This window comes from Chelon labrosus (assembly GCF_963514085.1).
Source record: "Chelon labrosus genome assembly, chromosome: 12".
Taxonomy (NCBI): domain Eukaryota; kingdom Metazoa; phylum Chordata; class Actinopteri; order Mugiliformes; family Mugilidae; genus Chelon; species Chelon labrosus.
Window position 1 is genome coordinate 7750190 of NC_140345.1, and position 19848 is coordinate 7770037.

The 19848-nt window shown below is 38.9% G+C and overlaps 1 protein-coding gene and 1 pseudogene across 2 annotated transcripts; both read left to right on the plus strand.

The window, feature by feature from the left end:
* Positions 1-481: 481 nt before the first annotated feature.
* Positions 482-6690, plus strand: LOC311497527 (cell adhesion molecule CEACAM5-like; the record flags this gene model as incomplete). The annotated part of the gene is made up of 9 exons (XM_084557842.1): positions 482-527; positions 978-1298; positions 1984-2265; positions 2419-2679; positions 3050-3328; positions 3457-3723; positions 4267-4542; positions 4627-4871; positions 6667-6690. 9 exons carry the CDS (start codon positions 482-484, stop codon positions 6688-6690), a joined length of 2001 nt encoding a protein of 666 aa, XP_084413968.1.
* Positions 6691-15069: 8379 nt separating this feature from the next.
* LOC311497528 (cell adhesion molecule CEACAM5-like) lies at positions 15070-18771 on the plus strand (annotated as a pseudogene). The gene is made up of 6 exons: positions 15070-15400; positions 16215-16496; positions 16614-16870; positions 17235-17510; positions 17595-17846; positions 18707-18771. The product of its transcript is annotated as a cell adhesion molecule CEACAM5-like (transcript).
* Positions 18772-19848: the final 1077 nt, after the last annotated feature.

Below are 19848 nucleotides of genomic sequence, written 5' to 3' on the forward strand. Positions count from 1 at the left end.
GAAGCTTCTTCAGCTTCTCTGTTTATCACTTGCTGGGTAAGTCATCAAATCCACTGTGACCCATTACTGCAGCTTGTTATCAGGAACTTGAAGGTATCAAAGTCTGACTGAGCTTTATCCTGACATACCTTTCATCATTATACATGTATACAAATATATACATGCACATATACAGATACAAAGCTAATCTCCAGCCACAGTAGACCCCTCTGAACATAAGTTTTAGTTATGTCAATATATATTTGCTTTTTTATACATGATACAATATACAGACAAAATATGGCAAGACATGTTTTTATATGAGCACACGGTTAATGATCAACATTTATTATGATAGGATAGTCTCAGTTACACAGGACTGCCTTGTACTGTCTTGATACGTTGAAGTTAACATTCAGTATATGGAAATGAGAAGAGGAAAGAGAAGGAGTTTAAAGCAGTCTTTCTTCCAGTTGTCATACTTGATGTTACTACAGATGAAATGGAAAAAGCTGTAATATTCATCATCCTTCTGGGTATCATCTCAGGTGAGTTCTTACAACTTGACAGAGCTGATAAAAGCAAGTGTTTATTCTTTTATTTATAAAAAAGCTTGCTATGTTCAAGGGACTAATGTTGTTATTGTAAATGGCTGGTGTATTTATTCAGTCATTAATAGTGATGTTGATGTACACACACATTAGTTCATTGCACAGATGTGTGGATGGAAAGATTCACTTGTTTACTTGCAATATGTTAAAAAGTGAAAATTTACAAATGGAGCCAGTTAATAAAAAGATTTTTAAACTACAATGAAACACTGAAAAAAAAAAACAGAGTCAAATACATGACTCATTGACTTTCTGTTTAATGGAACAAATTTGTTGAGTTTTGTTTCTTTACATCAAGACTTGGAGACTTGTCAAGAATTGTGACTTAAATAAACCATCAATTTACTGTCATTACAATCTTTCACAGATGTGTAACTTTGTATTCAGGTTTAACTGAAGGAGCTGGTTTGTTGCCAGATGGTCCTCTTAATGCAACTGTGGGAGGGAAAGTGATTTTCACCACAACACTGACTCCACCGGAAGAACTATTTGCAACTGTGAACTGGAGATTTGAAGACAGAAATATAATGACTTCAACTACATCAAACAATACTTCTCCAGAGTATGAAGACAGGATCACCTACTTCCCATCTACTGGGTCTCTGGAGCTCAGGGGTCTGACTCTTAGTGACAGTGGAGTATACAGTGTTGTCCTTATACCATCTGGAGGAGAACTACAAGAAGGAAGCACCAGACTGGATGTACAGGGTGAGCAACAGCTTTACATCCTTTCATTACTGAACTGAGAAGATTAATCATATAAACTGGGTAATAAGAAATTCAGTTTAATACAAACTATTCAAAATAAACCTGATAAAATGGACTCAGTCTATTTCTTTATAAAAAGAGTAAAAATAATCATTAAAAGCAAAAAAGTAACTTAAACATATTCTTTGGTTAATTTCAGTTTAGAATTTTTTATTTTATGTTTTGTATTTTTGTTTTTTTTGTTCTGTTTGTGCACTTTTCTTTGGTTTGGTTTTGGGATGTGTGCGTTGCAGTGTTCAGGAGGTCAGAGGAACAAAACAAAAACATGAAGGCTAAACAAACAAGAAAAAAGAAAACTTTAATTGTAAAAAAAAAACAAATGACAAAAGAATTAAATGAACAGAGGCGATACATCAAGCACAGGGTAAAGAAAAACAAAGAAAGGAAGTAAGACTAATAACAACAATTAGATGAAAGTGATTTACAAAATAAAACGGGAAATAAACTAAAAGAAAATGTCAAACAGTGACATAAGTTGTTTTACCACCACTACCAGTAAAATCTGATCAGACCACGTGAATATCCAGCATGTCATGATAAACATGAGCTTTATTGACAGCTATTACAATACTCTGCTTTTGTTATGAGATGACAACTATAAACTCATTCCCTTTTTCACTCCCAGTACCAGTCTCCAGCGTAACAGTAACTCCTATAAGTGCAGACTTGGTGGAGTTCAACAGCTCTGTCAGTCTGTCCTGCTCCTCCTCTGGATCCTCCCTCTCTTTCCTCTGGATGAACGGCAGCTCTCAGGTTACAGGAAGTGACAGAGTTCATCTCACTGATGGAAACTACTCCACTTTGACTATAGTCAATGTGACTCGCTATGACCAGGGACCATTCAGGTGTCACGTGTCCAATCCTATCAGTAATGGCACCAGTGATCCAGTAAACCTCTCCATCAGCTGTGAGTTACTATCCTACCTGCTCAGTGATTTATGTCATAACATCTGCATGCAAAGATCACTATGATGACAATCTGTATGTCATATATCATGTAGATTTTCAAGCAACAAACTTTGATTTTCATTTATTTTTTGGACCTTTCCTCTACATTCAGTTGGTCCAGAAAATATAAAGCTGTCTCCATCAGAAGTAGACATTAAGGAAGGATCAAACATCAGTCTGATCTGCTCAGCTGAATCTAGACCTTCTGCCCAGTTTATGTGGTTTGTGAATGGAGACAAGCTGTCAGATACTGGACCAGAGCTCAGACTGATGAACATTCAGATGAGTCAGAGTGGAAACTACAGCTGTCAGGCCTTTAAACACAGAACTATGAGATATCAAACATCTGAACCTTCAGTCATCACAGTTCTTGGTAAGATTTATTTGATACCTTTTAATGTTAGAATAAATTTAGACCATCTCCTCTAGATTAATGTAGCTGGTGGTCTTGAAACATACTATATGTTTATTTGATTAATGTCATACCATCATTTAAAACTCTGGTAAAAGTGTCAGTTGTGTGTCAGTTGTTGGAGGACCTGTTTATATGATTTCTTTTCATACTGTCTGGAGAAGCGAGAAAATATCATCTCAAATGCAAGTCTTGAACGTCAAGTTTACTGATCATAGTATCAATAACATGGGATTCATCACCAGTGTCTACATTGTTCCACACTAAAGAACAATGTTCCCTTTTTTCAGCAGTGGCCATTACAAAACCACTGTGTTTTTTTTACCCACAGAGCGTATTGCCAATGTTGTGGTGACTTTAGTCACCACAGACTTGGTGGAGTTCAACAGCTCTGTCGGTCTGTCCTGCTCCTCCTCTGGATCCTCCCTCTCTTTCCTCTGGATGAACGGCAGCTCTCAGGTTACAGGAAGTGACAGAGTTCATCTCACTGATGGAAACTCCACTTTGACTATAGTCAATGTGACTCGCTATGACCAGGGACCATTCAGGTGTCATGTGTTCAATCCTATCAGTAATGGCACCAGTGATCCAGTAAACCTCTTCATCAGCTGTGAGTGTCTAACCAACCCATTCATAATCTTGTTGATGGCATAGAGAGGCTTCACAATGGACCACATGTCATGTAGCTGCTAACATTCCTTCTTGGTGATTTTCCTCCACATATACAACACTCTGCAGATGGTCCAGAAAACATTAAATTGACATTACTGTCATCACAAAAATACCTTGAAGAAGGATCAAACATCAGTCTGATCTGCTCAGCTGTCTCCAAACCCTCTCCCCAGTTTATGTGGTTTGTGAATGAAGACAAGCTGCCAGATACTGGACCAGAGCTCAGACTGATGAACATTCAGATGAGTCAGAGTGGAAACTACAGCTGTCAGGCCTTTAACCACAAAACCATGAGATATCAAACATCTGAACCTTCAGTCATCACAGTTCTGGGTTAGTCTGGTTATCATTTCAGCTTGAACCTTTGCTACTTACTGTACTCTGAGAAAAAGTTAAAATGTATTTTTTCTTAAGCGAAATATGAACTAATCTTACATACATGTTTATAGGACAATTGTCATATGGTAAATGGTCTTGTTTTTATATAGTGGCTTTCTACCTATTGGTACTCAAAGAGCTTCACAGTCACAGACACATCTACTCATTCACTCACACAAGCACAGTCCCATATATTGTCATAAAAACTGATGCTTTAGAAATTTCTCTCTGAAGTGACAAAAACATTGTAGCTAATAAATAGAACTGATGCCTAAACTGAGCAGTCATCAAATTAATCAGTAACCTAGTGTGGTCCAGACATCAGTATATCCACATTAACAATGATGTCTCAGTGTTGTGTTTATAGACAAACTGCTCTCAAGTGGATTCATACTTTATTTTAAATTTATTGATTTAATACAATGTGTTACTTTTTGAGTTTCCAGTTACTTTCATTCCTGTTCTCATACTTTCATTATAAAATATTTTACCCAACAGAGAAAATATCAGGAGCTTCTGTCCATCCATCAACAAACGTTCCACTTGTTGAGGGAACCTCTTTCAGTTTGACCTGTGAGGCTTCTGGCTCTATCGTTACCAGAAACTGGATGAAGGATGGCTCAGCTCTGATCCTGACTGACAACATGACTCTTCACGACAACAACAGAGTGTTGATCTTTAACACTGTGACTAGAAAAGACAGTGGAGAATATTTCTGTAACATCATCAACCCCATCAGCAGTGATGGAGCTAAATACAGCATGACTGTTAACTGTAAGTACCACACTGTTCAGTTTGTCCATTCATTTTAGTGGGCTGAATTACTGCATTTGTGTTGCTGTAATTTCTGTTTTTCAGATGGACCAGAAAATGTTCAAATCACAGGTCCAAGTCAGATCCAGTTGAAAGAGATGTTAAAACTGATCTGCTCTGCTGAGTCCACACCAGCTGCCAGTTACACCTGGATATTCAATGGAAGTGAGATACTCAGCTATTCTGCTGAGTTCATGAAAGAGGCTGAACTCTCTGACAGCGGCAGCTACACCTGTCAAGCAAGGAATAATATAACTGGGAGAACATCATCAGTGGTTCATGGATTGACTGTAACAGGTATTGATTTCAGATATTGTTGATTTATAGCGGGATTGTGTTTTTCATTTACTGTTCTTGCTTTGCCATCTTACTTGAAACTAGCCACAAGAGTAACTGGGGTTTTCTTACAGCTATTTTGTAGCTAATAAATATGGGCTATTTTAACTCCTGAGAAAATAAAGCCTTGAAGTACAAAAATCCAGCTCGTTGCCTTTAGCAATGAAAAGTTGTTTGCTTAAACCACCATTCTGCCAAAAAAGGCTCTCCAGTTATAGAGACTCAGTTTGTGTACCATATATAAGTTCTGAAACATTATTAAAGGCTTTGGGGATCATGAGACACTTTAAAAAAAAGAAAAAAAATGTAAAATATATTTTATTATTACCTTCTTAGAGAAGCCTCCAGAATGTTCTGTGGGTTGCATCGCTGGAGTAGTGGTAGCATGTTGTGCCATCATTGCTGTCATTGGTGGTGTAAGCTACTACATTTGCAGAAAAAAGTAAGTGAAAAATAGCTTTGAATTATAACCAGGCAGCTGTTTCAAACAAAAGTTTGATATTTAGCAAAGGGTCATTTGCAGCTACACCTGTCAAGCAAGGAATAATATTACTGGGAGAACATCATCAGTGGAGCATGGATTGACTGTAACAAGTATTGATTGCAGCTATTGTTGCTACTCTTGGATTTGTAGTTAGATCTCAGTATTTTACCATGAGGAGCTTGAAGAGTCATACGTTTCCCTTTTCCCTCAGATCTTTTCTACCAACTAAACATGGAAGAATTATTTTAAATTTATGCAACAACAGTGGTTTGAAATACAAACATCACCTTAATTGCTCTTTAACAAACCTTCTTAAATATTAAAACCTTTGCAGAAGAAAAAAAAGAACAAATAAACTCAAGTTAATCACAATGTAAATGTAGATTATTTGTTAGAAATCCAAACTAACATAGCAGGGTCCGAGATTCCCTCATATTTTAAGACACAGCCACCAAATTAATAATCTTAGCACCACTCTCTGTGGTTGTAGTCTGGTTACAATTATCTCTGAGGATGAATATGTTCATTTACTTTTCAGTATCCAAAGTAAAACTGCCAGTCTAGATGCAGAAGTATTGGGTTGTGTTTTCGTTTGCAGGCATTTTGGCATTTTTCTATAAAGAGTTTATGATTAATTATTGAATGGACAACTTTTATTTCACAAACCTTATAAATGTTACATTTGTTGAAATGTAATATTTTTTATAATTATAATATCTTTGCATGCACCAACTTGTATAATTAAGTAATCTTATTCTTATTGTACACTATTAAATATATAGTTGCTTTTATAAAATGGGACAAAATACAGCATGAGTTACTGTTAGGATTTTGAGTAGCGTCTGTTCATGTGGCCACGTTTTAACAATACTTTCTATTATATTCAGAATCAACATCAAACCTAAACCGCAGTCAGATAATAAAGGTTAGTATGTATCTGATTAAAAAAAAAAAAAAAAATACAGTATATAACTATTATAAATGTTTGGAGAATGATGTGACAAAACTTAATTTTATTTATTTATTTTTTTAGAGAAAGAGGAACATGTGTATGAGAATATTCCAAGTATTTATAATACAACAGTATAAACTCAACAATCTCCTTTCCCTTTAAGGTGAGTTTTGAACTTTTTAATGTGATATAGTATAAAGTATTTTATTTGGTTTACATCTGAAATGTCTGCTGTAGCTCTCTGATTGAAGCAGTTGATCAAAACAGTGACTCTTCTCTCTAATCACTGTTTCACTTGTTTCTTTTTCTACAGATGATGAGAAAACAGGAAAACTGAGACTTCATAACCTGCAGGACCTAGGGTTAGTTGTTAGTAGCAGTAGTGTTGTTGTTGTCATTATTAAGGCTACTATGTTTACTTCAGTTTTTACATTTGACTTTTTCTCATTTTTCTTTTAATAAATGTCAAGCTATATTTGTTAAATTTTAGGAAGAACTTTCTATGACTATGAGTTTACTAACTTGACTTCATTATACCACTTTCTGACAAGTTTTGGTTCATGAGAATGTATGTGATAATATTGGCTTAATAAAACATTTACCACGACTGCACATATCATTTATAATTATATACTCTATTGGGTTGTGTTAAAGACTCCTGCAGCACCAAACCTTAATTCAGGATGAGGTTTTGGTGTTTCTTTCTGTGTTTCTTTCTTCCTCTAAACAAACTGTTTGAGCTTTTGTGTTCTCAGTCATCCATGTCATGGTATGTCCAAAAAACAAGCTGAAACAAGAGCAACTGGACTTGTAGAGTTTCTTGAAGACGTCTCACCACTCGTCCAAGTAACTTCTTCAGTTCTAAAAGACGTGGAGAGTCGGGGTTCAACACTGAACAGAAGAGTAACAGTGATAAAGTCATACCTGTGGAGTTGAGCTTGTTTACAACAAAATGTCCACCACTGGAGAAGCAAGCCGTTTAGAGTCCACAACCACATCTGTTGTAAAAGATATTGACAGCGAAGCAACTTTAAAGGATGAACAGTTACCAGTGATTAAGACATTGTTGAGAATACTTGAATCCCTTATTGTCTCATTTGTTGGTCTGACTGGCTGTAGGATTATCCAAATCTGGATAGAGGTATTATTATTCATTAAGTCAGTCGGTTGAAGTCCAGCGACAGGAGTTAACCCACAGTTCGCAGGACATCAGCACCCCTAATGTTGAGGCAGGTGCAAGCACTGAGGCAGACAGAGAGGCCAGCCAGCCAAAAAGGGAGAAAATTAGCGCTCAGAAAGCAAGGATCAAATGGCCAGGTGCATCAGATATTAGGCAGTGGGAGGACATCAATAGCGATTTGGTTAGTGTACTAGGTAGACTTAAAGGGACGGCGGAGAGTAAGTTGGAGAAAATGGGAGATCTTATTTATGGTTATGGTAAGGACAGATTTGGTGTGGCTGAGAAGCAGAAGAAGCAAGAGGGACAGGTGGTTAGATCGAGGCGTCAGCAAGAGATCGATAGGCTCGTACAGGAGAGGAGACTCCTTAATAGGCAGTGGAGGAAAGCTACAGTTGAAGAGAAGGAAGGTATTGATTGTTTACAGGCAGATGTTAGGAAGCGATTGGCAGCATTAAGAAGGGCGGAGAACATTAGGAAAAATAGGAAAAGGAAAGAGCGAGCTAGATTAGCATTTTATAAGGACCCATTTAGGTTTGTGAAGTCACTATTTAGTAAGGAAAAGAATGGTAGCCTCACGGTACCAAAAGAGAAGCTTGAGGAGTACTTGGAGGAGGTGCATAAAGATACGGACAGGTTTAGAAAGTTGGCACTACCCTCTGATATTCCACCTATTGGTGAAATAGTTAGCCAGTGTGATGACAGCCCACTAAGGTGGAAAGAGGTTCAAGAAGTGGTAAGACGTGCAAGAGCCTCGTCAGCCCCGGGACCTAATGGGGTCCCCTACCGGCTGTATAAGAGTGCACCAGATGTGCTGAGGTTCCTGTGGAAATTGATGAAAGTAGTATGGAAGAAACAGGTTATTCCCAAGGCATGGCGCAGGGCAGGGGGGATTTTTATTCCCAAAGAGAGGGACTCATTGGAAATAAGCCAGTTTAGACCAATTAGTCTGCTTAATGTTGAGGGGAAGATTTTCTTCAGTGTTGTGGCACAGAGGTTGTCCAGTTACTTGGTGAAAAACAGACTAGTTGATACGTCGGTGCAAAAGGCTGGGATCCCCGGCTTCTCTGGATGCTTAGAGCACACCAGTATGATTTGGCACCAAATTCAGTTAGCAAAGCAAGAGAAGAGAGACCTGCATGTTGTATTCTTAGACCTGGCTAATGCTTTTGGGTCAGTGCCACATAGTTTGTTATGGGAAGCATTTGACTTCTTTAGAGTTCCAGGTAGTATAAAAAACTTAGTCAAAGCCTACTTTTTAGACATTCAACTCTGCTTTACCACAGCAGAGTACTCTACAGCATGGCAGCAGCTGGAGGTAGGCATTATGGCAGGGTGTACAATCTCTCCACTAGCCTTTACAATGGCAATGGAGGTCATTATTAGGGCTTCCAAATGGGTGGTAGGTGGAGAAAGGCTGCAAGGAGGGCTTCGCCTCCCCCCAATCAGGGCCTACATGGACGACATGACAACAGCAACGTCAACCACTCCTTGTACCAGAAGATTGCTGGATAAGCTAAACAGCAACCTGCAGTGGGCTAGGATGAAAGTGAAACCTATTAAATCTAGGAGTATTTCTATTGTTAAAGGAAAGGTAGTAGATAAGAAGTTTGTTATAAATGATGAGGTAGTTCCCACAGTGCTGGAAAAGCCAGTGAAGAGCTTGGGAAGATGGTATGATGCAAGTCTTAGTGATAAGGCGCAGTTTGAAGGGTTGAGGCAGGAAATGATTCAAGGCATTTCAAGCATAGACCGGTCAGGGCTACCAGGGAAGTTAAAATTGTGGTGTTGGCAATTTGGTTTACTGCCTCGGCTAATGTGGCCGCTGACGGTGTATGAGGTTGCCCTTTCAAAGGTAGAAAAGTTAGAAAGAATTCATTTATCAGAAAGTGGCTTGGTGTCCCACGCTGCTTAAGTGACACAGCCTTGTATGGGAAAGGTATTCTGGAGCTCCCAGTTACCAGCTTAACAGAGGAGTTTAAGTGTGCTAAAGTTAGACTGGAAATGACTCTTACTCAGTCAAAGGATCCAGTGGTTAGGAGTGTAGCGCCTACTGTTAAGACAGGGAGGAAGTGGAAGGCAAAAGAGGCAGTGCAGCAAGCACAGGCAGCTCTTAAACATAGGGATATCATAGGTCATGTACAGCAAGGGCGTGGAGGCCTAGGGCTGTGTGCAGGGAAACCTCTGTGGAGCAAGGCATCAGCAGTAGAAAGGAGAAAGATGGTAGTGGAAGAAGTACAGAAGCAAGAGGAAGCAGTTAGATGCTCGAAGGCAGTGTCGCAGGCTAAGCAGGGTCAGTGGGTGAACTGGGAGAGTGTGGAGAAAAGGAAGTTGAAGTGGAGAGAGCTTTGGAGCATGGAGGCTAGCAGGATTAGATTTATGTTAGGGGCTACTTATGATGTGCTGCCAACTCCCCAGAACCTAAACCAGTGGGTAGGTGAGGATAATGCCTGTCCACTGTGCACTTGTGTCTGCACGCTTAGACATATTCTGACAGGTTGTAAGGTTAGTCTTTCCCAAGGACGTTATACCTGGCGTCACAATCAGGTACTGAAATGTTTAGCAGCTGCAATTGAGGAAAAATTCCGTGGCCGTTAACAGAGAGAATAGATGTATTAAGTTTGTACGGGAGGGAGAAAAGGCTAGACTATCAGGCATCAGGCATAACACGGGACAGCTAAGAGTAGGAGGAGCCTGGCAGATGAGAGCGGATTTAAATGGACAACTGGTTATTCCAGCTGAGATAGTTAGCACTCGACTACGGCCAGATCTGCTGTTGTGGTCTGAGCCAGAGAAAGTAGTGTATTTCATAGAGCTGACTGTCCCGTGGGAAGATAGAGTTGAGGAGGCTAATGAGCGAAAAAGAGCTAAGTATGCAGAGTTGGCAGCAGATGCAGAGCAGAATGGATGGAAGGCTTATGTCCGCCCGGTAGAAGTGGGTTGCCGTGGATTTGTGGCAAAGTCGGTGATTGCTCTGCTGAGTGAGCTGGGCATACGGGGAAGGAGCCAGAGGACTGCGGTTAGCAACATGTCCCGGGCAGCAGAGAGAGCGAGCGACTGGTTATGGGTGCGCAGGAAGCATGCTAGCTGGGGAACTAGCTAAGGTAAGGAAGGCCGCATGTAGGCCTCGATTTGTTTGTTACGCGATTTGTTTGTTACGCAATTTGTTTGTTACGTGTTTTCGGCCCGCAGCAACGGGGCGAATCACGGTAGATTTGCTTGTTTGTTACGTGGTTCAGTCTGCATCAACGGGGCGAATCATGGTAGATTTGTTTGTTTGACTCGTGGTTATTAGTTACTATATTAGCTGTTGATAGACATCGAATGGTGAGGGAAACAGGGTTGTGCAGTGGCGGTGTGGAGGGGGGTGACATTACATTATATGACCATAGGTTTGGTAGGGTCTCTTAGCTGAACAGGGCCTCTAAATGTGTTTTGCCTGGGATTTTGGCACAAGGGATTATAACATCTTATCCTGTGTATTACTGAAAGCAAGATGTAGAAATTTCTACAAGTATGTTACCGTTTCTACATTTTAAGTTCTTTCAGGATTGTAGTTGTGTTTTTGGTCTGAGATTTGCAAGACAAGATAAGAGCAGAAACCATCTGGATTTTTGTCTATACATTATTGTGGACTAATGATCATTTAGGTCTTTATGAAAAAAATATTCTGTGGCCTTTTCCACCTGACTACATGTCTGCTTTTCTGACGTTCCTGGGAAAATTGTGACGAACAGATAGAAATAGATGCTTTACTGATCCTGTGGGAATTCAGTGATAGAGAGGGATGCATCTACAGCACCTTTCCTTACACCTTTAGCTCTAGAGGACTCAACTATCGTCCTCACTTTGTTCTACTTGTGCAGTTTGGTGAGCATCCTTACATCCTGCTTCACTGTGCAACTGCTCCACCCTCAATAGACGACAACTACAGAGTGTTGGGCCTGGTACTAAGGCACTCAGTATTGGGGTTTGGCTATCATGAATAATTAATAATTATCAAAAATAATTATTTATTATTAAATAATTGGATCTGAATTACTAGATCACCTCGGGGCACCACCCTTCTAGGAAGGGAAAAGATAGCCAATTAATCAAAACAGTCTCATAAATTATACTAAATTGTCAATTTGGAGTTCGGATTAATAATTAACTTAATAACTATAACCAAAATTAAAGCTGCAAGCAGCATTGAGGTGGCCAAGCAGAAAGTTCAGCAGTGCCGATTTGCCATGTAACTCAATGCAGTTGCATCAGACATAAAGCATTAAGCAGTCACAGCAGGTTTCAAGCCAAAAAAGCCAGGATTGGTTGAGATATAAGGTCACTTCCTGTTTGGCAAATGCTTTTGCCAATTGCTCCAGAAAGCAATGCATTGATAAGGCATGGTCTGAAGATTGCCTGTTCCAATTTTGGTGAAGATCAGATGAAATTTGTGACCTGTGAAAATGTTTTGATGTTTCTGATTAAATCCAATATGGCGGCCGAATCAATTACGATGACATCACAAGTTGACGTGGGTTGGCCTAAGGACGTCTAACAGTATTACCAGACACCATTAGTACATTTTAATTCCAAACACATCAACAGCTGCAGGCCAAAATGCATGGTTGCTAATTGCAGCGCCCCCTAGAGGTCAAAGGTCGCCAAAATTTCTTGAGCGTTCCCCTGATTGGGTCCTGAGTCCATGCACCAAGTTTGGCTTTGATACATGCAAGGGCTGCTGAGATATGAGCTCACTTCCTGTTAGGGGCTTCGCCGCAAATTTCGATTGGCTGTTACGGGAGAACGGTTTTAGTTCCGAAGACAAAAAGTAATGCATTAATGAAGCTTGGTCCGTAGATGACGTGTGTGAAGTTTGGTGTCGATGGGACAAAATTTGTGACCTGTGAAAACTTTTAAGTGTTTTCGATAAAATCCAAAATGGCGGAAATTCCAATGGGGCGAAATTAACATCATAGGTATCGTTGATCTCGGCATGATCCAAGGAGTCCAACAGTACCAAGTTTTTGAATATCAGGCATACGGGTCAAAAGTTATAAGCGAAAACGCAATTTTGCTAATTACATCGCCCCCTAGTGGCCGAATGACACCAAATTTTTATTGCGCACTTCCAGGGGAGTGTCGAAGCGTGTGACCGAGTTTGGTCTTCGGAAGTCAAAGCGTCGCCGAGATATAAGAAAACTTCCTGTTTGGCGGCATTGCCGCCGACTGCGATTGGCTAACACGAAAAGTTGGCATGAACTGTCACTGGGGCAACCCACGGTATCTGCGGATATCGCAATTTCATTTCAAATAAAAACGCATCAAGAGATATGAGCAAAAACAATGTTTTGCTAATTATAGCGCCCCCTAGTGGAGAAATGACACCAGATTTTTATCGTGCACTTGGGACAGAGTCTGGAAGCGTGGTACCAAATTTGGTTTCATTGCACCAAAACGTTGCCGAGATATGAGCTGAAATGGAAAACGGCGCCTTCGCCGCCAATTTTGATTGGCTGTTACGGCCAAACGGTTTCGAATCTGAAGATTCCTTCTGATAACTTTTGTGCGCATTGGTCAGAAGACGGTGTGTGCCAATTTTCGTGAGAATCGGACAAAATTTGTGACCGCTGAAACCTTTTTTCGTGTTTTTGATGAAATCCAAAATGGCGAAAAATCCATCATGACGGAAATTGACGCCATATGGTGCGTTGAACTCGGCTTGGTCCAAGGATGCCGAGGATACCTTGTTTTCCTACGCAGCTTCGCTGCTTGGCCACCAATTACCACGTTAACAACTAGTTGAAGTTGAAGGAATTTGGAGTTCTTGGCAGTGTAGAGGTTGGCAATATTCACTCTTGTGCAACATTAAACAGACAGGTATGTTTAAAAGACATTTATTAACAAGAATAAAAGTAAACATACAAGCTAACTACAGTGTACTCAATACAGCGTGTGTGTGTGTGTGTGTGTGTATGTCAAAATGGCCGCTGGTTGTGGGTGTGCCAAGATGGCCGCCGGTTGTGGGCGTTCCAAGATGGCCGCCGGTTGTGGGTGTGTCAAGATGGCCGCTGGGCCTTGAGGTCTTGAACACAAAGGAAACAATGGCAGCTGAGTGGGGACACTCAGACCATGTGCTGGCCAGTAGATATGTGGAATGTGATAAGGGTTTTATGAGGTGCCAGGTTAGAGGAAGAGTGGTCAGTTAAGCATGCAAGACCCTGAGTCTATGTGTAGCATAATCTAAACTAACATCAAACCACTATACTATAAACAACTCAATAAACACAAATATCACATTCAATCGAAGTTTAAGTTCTATGCTTTGCTTAGCTTAACTAGGCCCAGGTCATACTACCAGATTTGGTGGAAAAGTCAATTTCTGGTGTGTTGCTCCTTTAGCTGGCAGTTCCTGATGGAAGGCCAAACTGGGAAAAGTTGTAGTCCTTGCTGTGTTTTCCTGATGGCAGACGTTGGAGGGAAACTGGCCGCTACATACCCCTCATAGCACCAGGACCCACATAATCTACATCTACGATAAATCTGAATGGTAGTTAACACCAAAACATCAAGCAATGACCCATCCAATAGGCTCAAAATTTTCAATCATCATCATCTATTTGTGGTGCCAGAGAAAATGAGTATTCACGGTCTGAGCACTGTGGAGATCTGTAGCATATTTCATGAAAATCCAAACAGCTGTTGCACTATTTGACTAAAAATCCAAAACCTTACTAATGAGGAGGAACAGTCATGGGATCATCACCATATTATTTGAAAATTAGAGCAAGTCACCAAACAGCTGTGACGTTTTGTAGCCATACTGTTAGTTATCACTTTTGTAAGCCTGGAAAACAGACTGCACCTCAAGGTAAAACCTCTTTGTGTTGTTAATACTGTTAATAAATACCTGCACTAACAGATCAACCTTAATATGTACAATGAAGGGAAAGTCCCTGTTACACAGTACTTCCCTCTACTGTCGTCATAAATTAAAATCATTCATTCTGCTGGAATTAGAAGGGGAATGTGAATCTAACAGGCTCTCTCTTTAATTACCCATACTTGATGTTACAACAGGTAAAATGAAGGTAGATGTGGTGTGTATCATCATTCTGGGTATCATCTCAGGTGAGTTCTTACCAGATAAAAGCAAGTATTTCAGGTGGTTCACAGGGCTCGCTGAGGCCAGAGAAGAGGCTCCTACTTTGATCTGTTGCTGTTCTTTGCTTATGCTGTCATTAGTTATTAACAGTGTTTGTGCAGACAGGTGATGGTTGGTGATGTTTTTCATAATATCGTTTGAAATCATACTTTCACATATTTTGGTTTTATTTTATTCTCACTGATAAGTTGCTGTGTATGGTTGTTAAATAAAGTGTCTTGTGTTTATGCTCAAGTGGACTCAGTGATATGTTAATAACAATATTATGGTGTTTTCTGGCTCAAAGAGGGAAAACTCATTGTTGTATGTCTCGAAAGAAACTAATGCATTTTGTGATGTAGATTACCTAGATATTACACTTTTTTAAAAATGAGACTCTATAAATCGAGGGGATGGGGGGCCTACAAAACCTCTCAGCCCTGGGGCCTAACGTTAGGTTAAGGCGGCCCTGTGTGGGAGGGAAAGTGATTTTCACCACAACACTGACTCCACAAGAAAAAACAATTTATTATATGAACTGGAGATTTGGAGACAGAGATATAATCACTTCAACTACAGTAAACTTAACTACACCAGAGTATGAAGGCAGGATCACCTACTTCCCATCTACTGGGTCTCTGGAGCTCAGGGGTCTGACTCTTAATGACAGTGGAGTATACAGAGTTATCATTACACCATCTGGAGGACCTCCACAAGATGGAAACACCAGACTGGATGTATATGGTGAGAAACAGTTTTACATCCTTTCATTGCTAAACTGATAAGATTAATCATATATACTGGGTATATCAGGTTTATCAGGTTTATTTTGAACTGTAGTTATAAAACTGAATTTCTTATTCATGTTATTTACTCATGCTACTCATGCTATTTCTTTATAAAAAAAAAAGAGTAAAACTAATCATTAAAGGCAAAAAACTAACTTAAACATATTTTCTCTTTCAGTTTTTGTACCAAAGTATGAACTACTCAGGTTATTTCAGATAAGAATTTTTATTTTATATATTTTGTGTTTTTTGTTTTATTCTGTTTGTCCACTTTGGTTTTGGCTTCTGTTCGTTGCAGTGTTCAAGAGAGGAGGTCAGAGGAACAAAACAAAAACATTTGAGGCAGATATCTAGGTGCAAAATAAAGAAATAAAAACTAAACTAGTAATCAAGCAGCATGGCAGAAAGTAGACAGGCAAGAACAACAAACAAACTGATGAAGAGAAAAACTTAAACTGTAAAATAAGAAAAGACTAAATGAACACAGGTGATATATCAAGCACAGGGTAAAGAAACAAAGAAAGGAAGTAAGACTAATAACAACAATTAGATGAAAGTGATTTATGAAAATAAATAAATAAATAAACTAAAAGAAAATGTCAAACAGTGACATAACTTGTTTTACCACCAGTAAAATCTGATCAGACCACATGAATATTCAACATGTCATGATAAACATGAGATTTATTGACAGCTACTACACTGCTTCCCTCTACGCTACCTTTGTTATGAGATGACAACTATAAACTCATTCCCTTTTTCACTCCCAGAGCCAGTCTCCAGTGTAGCAGTAACTCCTATAAGTGCAGACTTGGTGGAGTTCAACAACTCTGTCAGTCTGTCCTGCTCCTCCTCTGGATCCTCCCTCTCTTTCTTCTGGATGAACGGCAGCTCTCAGGTTACAGGAAGTGACAGAGTTCATCTCACTGATGGAAACTCCTCCACTTTGACTATAGTCAATGTGACTCGCTATGACCAGGGACCATTCAGGTGTCACATGTTCAATCCTATCAGTAATGGCACCAGTGATCCAGTAAACCTCTCCATCAGCTGTGAGTTATCCTACCTACTCAGTGATTTATGTCATAACATCTGCATGCAAACATCAGTTACATTATTGTCACAGCCACTAACATTACTGTTGTTTATTTGTTTCCTCTACATTTTAGTCGGTCCAGAAAATATAAAGCTGTCTCCGTCAGAAGTAGACACTGAGGAAGGATCAAACATCAGTCTGATCTCCTCAGCTGAATCTAGACCTTCTGCCCAGTTTATGTGGTTTGTGAATGGAGACAAGCTGTCAGATACTGGACCAGAGCTCAGACTGATGAACAGATGAGTGAGAGTGGAAACTACAGCTGTCAGGCCTTTAACAACAGAACTATGAAATATCAAACATCTGAAGCTTCAACTGTTTCTGTACTGGGTAAGTTGGAATTGAGAGGTTTTATTTATGTAAGTCTTTTATCTAACTATGTGTTTATAATTAATTGAAACTGCAGTAAAAATAACCTTATTCAAACATTAAACATGTTAGAAATTAACAAATGATTGATGGACCTCACAGATGAAGTGATTGTGATAGAAAATGTCATGAAAACACAATCCAGTATTTACAGTAAGTGTTTGTGGTGATTATGTGTCAATGTTTTCAAGTCCCCTTAATTTAAATTTTTTTTTTTTTTTATCGATTCCATTACGCATTCATCATCTTGTCCAGCTTTGCAGGTAATTTGGGTCTTGCTTTCATATATTTCCTATAAATTACTTCTTTATCTTTTACCCAACAGAGAAAATATCAGGAGCTTCTGTCCGTCCATCAACAAACGATCCACTTGTTGAGGGAACCTCTTTCACTTTGACCTGTGAGGCTTCTGGCTCTATCGTTACCAGAAACTGGATGAAGGATGGCTCAGCTCTGATCCTGACTGACAACATGACTCTTCATGACAACAACAGAGTGTTGATGTTTAACACTGTGACTAGAAAAGACAGTGGAGAATATTTCTGTAACATCAGCAACCCCATCAGCAGTGATGGAGCTAAATACAGCATGACTGTTAACTGTAAGTACCACACTGTTCAGTTTGTCCATTCATTTTAATGGGCTGAATCACTGCATTTGTGTTGCTGTAATTTCTGTTTTTCAGATGGACCAGAAAATGTTCAAATCACAGGTCCAAGTCAGATCCATTTGAAAGTGACATTAAATCTGATGTGCTCTGCTGAGTCCACACCAGCTGCCAGTTACACCTGGATATTCAATGGAAGTGAGATACTCAACCATTCTGCTGAGTTCATGAAAGAGGCTGAACTCTCTGACAGCGGCAACTACACCTGTCAAGCAAGGAATAAAATAACTGGGAGAACATCATCAGTGGTGCATGGATTGACTGTAACAGGTATTGATTGCAGATATTATAGTCAGCCTTCAACAGTTCCTGTACTGGGTAAGTTGGAATTGAGATGTTTTATTTATGTCAGTGTTTTACCTTGAATTACCGTGAATATTTAATTGTAACTGCAGTAAAATAACATGTTAGAAAATAACAAATGATTGATGGACCTCACATCAATCATTCATCAGGTGAAGTGATTGTGATAGAAAATGTCATGAAAACACAATCCAGTATTTACAGTAAGTGTAAAGTTAGTAAGTCCCCTTAAATTAGATTGTTTATAGATTTTGTTACTCGTTCATTCTCCAGCTATGCAGGTAATTTGGTCTGGCTTTCACTTGTTGAGGGAACCTGTTTCAATCTGACCTGTGTGGCTTCTGGCTCTATTGTTACCAGAACCTGGATGAAGATAATGGACATTGACGGACAATCTAAACAATAAGGCTTCAATAGTTTAGTTTTAAATCCTGATGAGACAAACATTGTAAATTCAAAATGTGCTTCTTTGCTCTTCTGCAAATCCTTAAACTTGAATCCCTGAAGACAAAAACTATGCTGTTAGTTTTGTCATTTTCATTACTGGGTGATTTCACTAAGCTTTAAGTAATTTCTGCTGTGACATACTGTGTAATCTGGTAGCAACAACTGTCTGTGCCAGCAATAACTGTGTGCATTTAATTTCACTTTAAATGAGGTAAAGTAAGTGGCCTATAAAACTTAGTTTGGTTTGTTATAATACAGCATACATCAAGACACACTATTCCTCATTAAAATCAATAGAAATCTGTGATTTGTGAGTTTACAAAGGAAATAAAATTGTTGGGTGAATTGATCATTCTTGTCTTTTATTTCACCCTCTAAAGAAGCTGGAGGTCTCTCAGCTGGTGCCATCGCTGGAATAGTAATCGCATGTTTGATAGTTAGCTAAACCAGGTCCAGTTAATAAAGGTTTGTATGCATCTGATTTTACTTCATCTAACACAAAGATTATCATATGTAGAACAACCCAGATAGAACCATCAAATACAGTCCACCACACTTATAAATATCTGAAGATTGATGAAGATGTTATAAAACTTTTTGTGTATGTTTAGAACGCGAAGAAAATGTGTATGAGAACACCTGATGATATATGACACGAGAATATCTACACAACAATCTCCAAGGTGAGTTTTGAACTCTTTATTCTGACATTGTACAAAGTGGTAAATACATTTTGAAACATTCCTGTCTAAATATTTTAGATTTAAGTCTGTTGATAGAGATGCCAGATTCTAGCATACAGTTGATCCCTCTTCCCTCCAGTCAGTTTTTAACTTTGTTCTTTTTCTGCAGAATATTGGAAAATCAGAAAGTTCATAATCTGCAAGAAAGAAAATGTGTTGTTGCTGTCATTAATAAAGCGGTCACATTATATTATTGTTTTCTTGAAGTGATACAGTTGACTTCTATTAATTTTTGTCTTATAATTGATGTTATTAAATAAAGACAAGATTGTATTTCTTTTCTTTTAGCTTAAGATGGGCTTTCCTTGACTTTGCACTTCATTCCTTAATGCTGCTTTCTGATTAATCTCACATGTACGGGTTTGTGATAACATATTAATGCTAATTAAACATTTTCTACAAATCTGCATATAATTTATAAACCATTCAAGAAATAAAGTTTGGGCTTGTAGCTTTCAGAGAATACATCGCTTGTCATTACATCGCTTAACTTTGAAAGTGCTGAAGGCTTTTCTGTGTTTATGTAACATAGAAAGGCACAAAATATATCTGTGTGTATGTGTGGAACATGAAGCAAGCAAGAGATTACTAGGAATATTAATTGTGTGTAATAGTATATGTAATGTAAAAGTAACGTTTATAATGTCTGTGAAGGTTCTCAGTCATCCAGGGATAACATTTATATTATATTCAACATTTTCATAATGTTTCCATTTGACATGATTTGTTTTTCTGGCTTGTTAATGTCCAAATATAATCATTTACACATGCATGTTGTT